The sequence below is a fragment of the Gopherus flavomarginatus genome, chromosome 6, assembly GCF_025201925.1.
Source record: "Gopherus flavomarginatus isolate rGopFla2 chromosome 6, rGopFla2.mat.asm, whole genome shotgun sequence".
Lineage (NCBI taxonomy): Eukaryota > Metazoa > Chordata > Testudines > Testudinidae > Gopherus > Gopherus flavomarginatus.
The window spans coordinates 122272228-122280772 of NC_066622.1; the positions used below are offsets into that span (position 1 = coordinate 122272228).

At 45.3% G+C, this 8545-nt stretch overlaps 1 protein-coding gene and 1 non-coding gene across 3 annotated transcripts in view; one reads left to right on the forward strand and one right to left on the reverse strand.

Moving 5' to 3' along the window:
* The window catches only part of WDR11 (WD repeat domain 11), an 83399-nt gene extending 79378 nt beyond the window's left edge, over positions 1 to 4021 (reverse strand). For both annotated transcript variants that reach the window (XM_050958934.1, XM_050958933.1), the window contains exons 1-2: positions 3817 to 4021; positions 1198 to 1309 (exon numbers count right to left, since the gene is read on the reverse strand). In XM_050958934.1, coding sequence (XP_050814891.1) covers positions 1198 to 1309; positions 3817 to 3902 — 198 coding nt within the window. In that variant the 5' untranslated portion in view covers positions 3903 to 4021. The remainder of the gene's footprint in view (positions 1 to 1197; positions 1310 to 3816) is intronic.
* Positions 4022 to 7723: 3702 nt separating this feature from the next.
* Positions 7724 to 7805, forward strand: TRNAF-AAA (transfer RNA phenylalanine (anticodon AAA)). The gene has a single exon. It is a non-coding gene; the product is annotated as a tRNA-Phe (tRNA).
* Positions 7806 to 8545: the final 740 nt, after the last annotated feature.

The window sequence follows — 8545 nt, forward strand, 5'->3', positions numbered from 1 at the left end:
TATATATTAATCAATAGGCAAGTCAGAGACACAGCCTGGCAGTATCAGAAAAATGACATCTAAAATTATGAAGAAAATTCAGTTGCTCTCCGGCATCTTATTGCTCCAAATCTGGAGATTAAATTCAATCATTAAAATGTGACTACAGGGATTCTTGTCCTGATTTAGATGCAAATCTGAATGGTTTGTACCATGCTCCGAAGGTTGGCACGGTCAAGCCCTAACAAACTATTTGATAGAGCTCTGAGCTGAGGAATCTACACAGAAAACATGCTGCACCCCTTGCCAAAGACTAGAGAATCCATAGATAGGCAGATTATCACTAAAAAGAGCTCAGAATTTTTCATCTTTTTACAGTTGTCGTATTTATTGGTAATCATGATGAACTGATGACTTAAGAATATCAGCACAGTCTCATTTTCTCAGAAAAATAGAAATCCAACAAGAAAATACTAAGGAATTATACACACACAAATACGCACAAGCAGTATTTCCTAGGAGATAAATCTTGCAAAATGAAATTGAGGGCACTTAACTCAGCCAGTTAGCGCGTTAACTAAAGAATGCTGCTGCACAACCAGCTATCACATAGTCGCCACAAGTAGCACTATAAGAACACCAATGACAGACGCAGACTGAACACTGAGCCACACTTAGCTCAAAAGCAATTGGGTAGTGCTTGATCTGCAAGGAAGCTGCGTCTCTTTCGCATATGCCATGATGATGAACTCAGCTACCTAACTATCAGGAAAAACCTTTCAAGTGAGTCATTACTGCTATTACATTAAGCCATAAAAATATTTCTACGATTCAAAAATAATAGGAAAACAGCAAAAATATTTTTATGGATTGTAAAGTTAGTAGAACTGCAGCAGAACTTCAATGTTTATTAGGTGTATAATAACTGTGTTTTTAAGGAGCGTTTCTGTTTTGACCATATCTACATCATTAACACACATACAGATGTTTCTCCATACATCTGAAAATATAATAGTACCATAGCTGCCTGTTCAATTTCAACAAATGATTGGATCTTAGCCACCAAAGAGGTCATTTTATTCCTTAAAGATTAAAGTCATATACCAGATTTGACGTGAAAGTCAAATTAGAGAAAATGGTAGTTATTTACACTGAAATTTAGAAAAAACAACACACATAAAAGAATCACACGAAAGAACCTGAAACAGATAAACTCACCTTGACAACAGTAGTTTTGTGTCTTTCCAAAACTTGTACAGTCTGGGCAGTGCTGGAATCAATAACTAGCACCAGGGACTGACACCCGTATGCAATCAAACCTTGCCAGCCCCTGGAAAAATAGCAATGTTACTATCAAACAAGGAAAGGGACAAATGTCCAGACCATCAATAGGTGTACTTGGATTTCATGAGATTTTTTAGCTAAAAAGTCAAACTGGAGTAGCAATGATCTATACTTCATTAGAGTTTCTGTAGATGGATTATCAACAAAACTGATATTGTGCATAATACGTAATAAAATAAAGCCGAACTGCAACTACAGCGGCATGGTTAATTTATTTGTGAATGCTTTTATATCATACTATTAAAACATTGCGTTTATTATGAAGAGAGGGCCAATGTTAACTGTTTGTCATCTCCCTCTCCCCTATACTCTGCCTCTCTGTTCGATCATTTTTTAAACTAAAATAATTTGGGGGCAAGAAGTGTGCCACTTGTTTGTACATCAAGCATGTTGTGTGCATGCTACTGGAAACAAATAAAGATAGAAATATACCTCTACCCCGATATAACACGACGCGATATAACACGAATTCAGATATAATGAGATAAAGCAGTGCTTGGGGAGGGGGCACACTCCGGTGGATCAAAGCAAGTTCGATGTAATGCGGTTTCACTTATAACACTGTAAGACTTTTTGGCTCTCGAGGACAGTGTTATATCAAGGTAGAAGTGTATCTACTCAACAAAATAAAACCTGAAAACATACAAAACTCAATTCCAGCACTCTACAGAGAGCAATTTTTCAGTGCAAGGCTAATTTATGACAGAGGCTTTTTACATGTTAAAAGGGCAGGCTAAAACCTTACATAGTTTCAACCAGCTGCATCAGTAAATGGCATGTTCCTTTATAAGATACGAGATAATTCACATTGTTGGGAGATGGGTTGGTTGGTTTTTGCAAGGAAAGGGAGAACTGAAGGAGAAAAGGGGCATATTTTAAGTGAGTTTAGTAGCAATCAAAAGTTTCAATCTATTTGACCTCAGAGAAGAGGCTGACATTGCCACAGAGGAAGACCACAAAAAATATGGGGTTCAATTAAATGGTTGGGGTCAAACAAGAATAGGATTGGAGTCAAGGGGTCGAAGCAAGGAATCCAAAAGGGAACTAAGCACAGAACCCTAGATAATGCCCACTGCTCTGAGAAAATATCAAGAGAATCAGTGGAGGGGAAGTCCTGTCTTGACTTGACAGATCTGGAAGCGCAAGTCTTCAAAGAGGGTTGGTTCAATTATTTAAGCATGGGACTGAAAATCAAGCAGTCTGTTCAGTTTTATCAGCTGCAAAATAGAGCATTTGTTTGGATTAGTTGGAGGGCATACAGGACATTGAAAATAACCCTCCGCCATACATTTTATATTTTGCTTTTTATCTGCCATATCATAGGTAGATAGATGCATCATATCTACAACAGACAGCAGAAGGTTTCTACCATTTATGTTTGTACCATATGTGGCTTGTCACACCAATAAAGCAGGCTGCAGAGAGCCAAGCCAAGCAAAGCCCAGCCAGTCGTGCATCACAGGAGCTGCCTCTGCTGAATGAGTGCCGGGTAGGACCTGACCAAAACTACCCGAGAACCTCCACCCTCAGCTATTTACTGGGTCACAACAGACCATAAACATTTACAAATGGGTCCTGGGCCAAAAAAGCTTGAGAACCACTGCTTTTGATCCTACACCAATATAAATATTTAGCAGACGAAAACAGAAACAGTCATCGATGCACAGAAATTTAACGTAACTGAATTTGTCAAGAGCATGTTTATGATAAGTTTTCATTTGAGGAAGTGAAACTGATCAGATACTCCAAACTCAGTGCTGACAATTTGCACGATTATACAGCAAATCCCACGATATTTGGGGTCTGATTTAATGTTTCACCTTCTGCAGACAAGTGATTATGTGAGAATCTCAACTTTATTTTTTCCTAGACCTTCCAGTTGTGGAAAGAAACTGAAAATATGACTTTAGTGTTCCCTATACCAAGCAAAGTCTCAGAAACCTAAACGTAAACCAGAAGGCAAATAAAAGAACACTTGATTTTTTAAAACATGTTTAAAACTCATGTTTCCAGTATCTGAGGCTGCCTATGCTGTACTCTTAGAAAAGTGAGTAACAACCTTCCCAGTCACAGAGAAAGTGGGTTAGGCGCAGTCCCTCGTTGACACCTGTCTCTGAGAGGCTGAAGGAGGAGGGAGGGCATAGTTCGCTCCCCACTCCAAAGACTTTGGTCTTCTAACTCTCTAGTACCCAGCCTCTCCCTGAAAGGCCTCTCTCCCTGCACCACTAAGGCAGGGATTCCTCCTCCCCGTAGCGGCAGGAGAGCCTCGCTCCCCCACTACCCTCCCGTCCTCCTCTGGGGCTCCAAGGCCTCCCTTCCTATTGATTCAACAACCAACTCTAAACCATGAGCCGCCACCCACCCACCAGGTCCGCCAGGGCCCCCCGCCCTCTGTCCCCACCCGGGGCCTTCACTCTCTCTCTCACACACACCCCCGAGCCAGGGCCCTTCACCCCTGCAAGCGAGGGCTCCCCTGCCCGGCTCCCCACTCACCAGTCCACCGCCCCCTTGTTCTGCGCGCTCAGGGCTCCGGTGAGGGTCCGGGCCGACAGCCTGATGTTCACCGTGTAGGGCAACATACTGTGCAGGGGGAGCCCGGCAGCGGCGCGCTGTACCCCGGGCGGCGGCCCCTGGCTTTGCAGGGGCCGGCCGGGTTCTCCGCAGTAGCCGGGAAGCCTCAGCCCGGCGCCGGAGCAGGAAGCGCCGCAGAGGAGTGAGCTGCCGATCCCTTTCCCCAGCCGTCCGGGCTGCCCCAGCGCCCGAGGCACTTTGGTTCCGCCGCGGCAGGGAGTCGCTGAGCTGGAAAACGCGGCGGCTCCAGCCCATTGCGGAGCCCGAGCAGCGCCCCCTTTCGTGCCGTCGGAGTAAACAACAGCTCCTGCCTCCCCAGGTCAGCTGCAGCGCTACCCCGTGGCCAGGGCTCCCCTGCTCAGCTCCTCAATGGAGCACCGCACTGGGGAGCCAGTTGTGCCGCCCCAGAAACCCAACCTCCCCTCCCCGTGCAGCGCTGCCCAGCAGCCGCATCCAGCCATTGGAGCCTGTCAGGTTTTGCTACATTTTGGCAGTAATCAATCACCCAGATTGCACCCAATGAACCCGTTCTCCTGGCTGGACAGCACCAAAAGATGCAGATCCAGCGCCAAGGAGCCGTCCGATTAGTAACAAATTGAGGGCCCTAAACCTCAGAGTGTACAAGCGAAATTGGAAACAAGTGTGGCCACTCCTATTTCAGTGGGAATATCTGGATCTTGATCCATCGTAGGAAAAGGATCTGTGATTGGATCTAGCCAATTTTTTAACCCCAATACCCCAGCTCTATTGTTTCAGCACCCACTACACCCAAACAGCCAGCCTCTGTGGCAAACTGGTACAGCAGCACTGTAAAAAATAGTTATCTGGCAGCTAAATCCAACCATTTTGGTGTTTTTTTAATCTTCATCCCCGAAATCTTACCAGCTACATGGAAGCTGTTCCAATTACACTACAATAATCCAGATCCCCATACATCCCTCATTACAAGGAGCATAAAAGCAGGTATCCTGCACTTGGAGCCTACTGTTTGGTTAGAGGGGTGCAGGTGGGGATGTGTGATGGTGGTGGTGCAAGAGTCAGTGTGGGCAGGGAGCTGGGGGATTGAGGGAGTGCAGGATTCAGGGCAGGAGGCTTGGGGGCACAGGAGTCGGGGGGCTGGAGGTGTGTGTGGGGTGCAGGAGTCAGGGCTGGGAGCACACCCACAGTCTCAGCCCACACCCCCAGCCCTGAGCAGCTCACGGCAGGGGGCTCGGAGGGTACGTGTAGGGGGAGTGCAGGGGCTGCGCCTTTGTTCCGCCCTGCCCCGATTCCACCTCCTTCCCCAAGGCCTTGCCCTCGCATTTTCTTCACTTCGTACCCAGAGCATGCTGCGGCTCTGCCCCCCCCCCCCCAGGAGCGACCTGAGAGCTGGCAAACAGCTGTTCCATGGCGGGGGCAGCGCTGGAAGGGAGAGGGAGGGGTGGGAACATGGCGCACTCGGGGGAGCTTGGCTGCCGGTGGTTGCAGAGCCTGCAGCAGGAGCCCCAGGAGCTGGCAGGACCAAGCTTCTGCCCCCACAGCTGCCCGGCCTGGGACCCCCTGTCTTTGGAGGGGCCCATGCCAGGCCCCTGTGTTTCACTGTAAATCTGCCTCTGGACCTGATCTGAAATTCTGTGTACAGTTTTGGTCACCCATATTCAAGAAAGATTAATACATACTGGAACAGCTGCAGAGAAGAGATGACTGCTCTCTATAAATACATGGGGCAGTAAACACCAGGGAGGTAGAAGAGCTATTTAAAGTGAAGGGCAATATTGACACAAAAAAGGGGTATAAATTGGCCATGAATACATTTAGGCTAGAAATGAGAATTAGGTTTCTAACCATCAGAGGAGTGATGTTCTGGAATAGCTTTCTAATAGGAACAGTGGAGGCTAAACAGCCTAACTAGTTTTAAGATGGAGCTTGGTACATTTGTGAACAGTAGCACATGATAAGGTTGCCTGTGATAGAAGGAGATTGCACTCAAAGACCTTGTCAGTCCCATCCAGCCCTATGTCCTATTATGTGCTTAAATTCCATTGACTTCAGGGCACTGTGATATGGTGTTGCTTGCAATTCAGCCTACACAATACTGGAGATTGGCCCAGTCCCATGTCTGCCATGAATAGTAACAGAAACAGTGAACCTCCGTGCAAATGATCTGGCTTTTCCCAGATAGCCCAATTTCCATGGGATTTCCCCACTGACCTTGGAATAGTTGCAGGAATAGAGGGGTCATGCACCCTGTCAAGTAAGCAGGGAGGCAAAGCCACTTTTACTTCCTAAAAGTAACCTTTGGTTGAAAGTGCATACCCTCAAAGTTACAGAGTTTTCTGCTTACCCTCAGCCTTCAGGCAGCTTTTTTTTTCACAGAAGGGTATCATAGAATCATAGATGTGTAGGACTGGAAGAGAGCTCAACAGGTCATCTAATCCAGTTCCCTGCATTCCTAAGTAATAGCTAGGCCATTCCTGACAGGTGTTTGTCTATCCTGTTCTTAAAAACCTCCAGCAAAGATAAGGAGGTGTTAGTACCGTTATATAAGGCACTGGTGAGACCCCACCTGGAATACTGTGTGCAGTTCTGGTCTCTCATGTTTAAGAAGGATGAATTCAAACTGGAACAGGTTCAGAGACGGGCTACTAGGATGATCCGAGGAATGGAAAACCTGTCATATGAAAGGAGACTCAAAGAGCTTGGCTTGTTTAGTCTAGCCAAAAGAAGGCTGAGAGGGGATATGCTTGCTCTTTATAAATATATCAGAGGGATTAATATTAGGGAGGGAGAGGAATTATTTAAGCTTAGTACCAATGTAGATACAAGAACGAATGGGTATAAACTGGACACTAGGAAGTTTAGACTTGAAATTAGACGGAGGTTTCTAACCATTAGAGGAGTGAAGTTCCGGAACAGCCTTCCAAGGGGAGTAGTGGGGACAAAAGACATATCTGGCTTTAAGATTAAGCTTGATAAGTTTATGGAAGGGATGGTATGATGGGAGAGCCTAATTTTGGCAATTGATCTTTGATTATCGCCAGATAAGTATGCCCAGTGGTCGGTGATGGGATGTTGGATGGGATGGGATCTGAGTTACTGCAGATAATTCTTTTCTGAGTGCTGGCTGGTGAGTCTTGCCCACATGCTCAGGGTTTAGCTGATCGCCATATTTGGGGTAGGGAGGGAATTTTCCTCCAGGGCAGATTGGCAGAGGCCCTGGAGGTTTTTCACCTTCCCCTGCAGCGTGGGGCATGGGTCACTTGTTGGTGGATTCTCTGCAGCTTGAGGTCTTCAAACCACAATTTGAAGACTTCAGTAACTCAGGCATAGGTTAGGGGTTTGTTATAGAAGTGGATGGGTAGGGTTCTGTGGCCTGCTTTGTGCAGGGGGTCGGACTAGATGATCACATTGGTCCCTTCTGACCCTAGAATCTATGAATCTATGAGATTCCCCAGTTTGTTCCAGTGCTTGACTACCCTGACAGCTAGGACATTTTTCTAATGTCCAACCTAAACTTCCCTTGCTGCAATTTAAGCCTCTTGCTTCTTGTCCTATCCTCAGAGATTAAAAAGAACAAATTTTCACCCTCTTCCTTGTATCAACCTTTCATGTACCTGAAAACTATTATCATGTTTTCTCTCAGTCTTCTCTTGTCCAGACTAAACAAACCCAATTTTTTCCAATCTTTCCTCATATTTTTTAGACCTTTAATCATTTTTGTTGCTCTCTTCAAGACTTTCTCCAATTTGTCCACATCATTCCTGAAATGTAGCACACAGAACTGGATATAAGACACCAGATAAGGCCTTATCAGTGTGGAGTAGACTGGAAGAATGACTTCTCAAGTCATGTAGTTGTGGCTGAGTGATTAACGTGATGGACTAAAAATCTATTGGGGTCTCCCCATGTAGGTTCAAATCCTGCCAACTACAGGGGAGCTTGTGGTTCTCATGTTTTGTTTACAACACTCCTGCTGATACATCCCAGAATGATGTTTATGTTTTTTGCAACCCTATTACGCTGCTGACTCGTATTTAGCTTGTGATACACAATAACCCCCGTATCCCTTTCCACAGTACTCCTCCTTAGGCAGTCATTTTCCATTTTGTATGCATGCAGTAGTAGTTCTTTCCTAAGTGGTGTACTTTTCATTTGTCCTTATTGAATTTCATCCTATTTACTTCAGACCATTTCTCCAGTTTCTCCAGATCATTTTAAATTATAATACTATCCTCCAAAGCACTTGCAACCCCCCCCCTCCCTTCAGCTTGGTATCATCCACAAACTATATAAGTGTATTCTCTATGCCATTATCTAAATCATTTATGAAGGTATTGAACAGAACAAGGCTTAGGACTGATCTCTGCAGCAGGATCCCACTCAATATACCCTTCCAGCTTGATTGTGAACCACTGATAATTACTTGCTGGAAACAGTTTTCCAACCAGTTATGCACCCACCTACTAGTAGCTCCATCCAGGCTATATTTCCCAAGTTTGTTTATGAGAAGGTCATACAAGATAGTATTAAAAGCCTTATACAGTCAAGATATACCACACCTACCACTTTCCTCCTTTCCACAAGGCTTGTTACCTTGTAAGAGAAAGCTCAGAGGAAAACTGTAATCTTACAGTTCCTCACTGTACATATGCCTAATTATTCCACTGGGCAG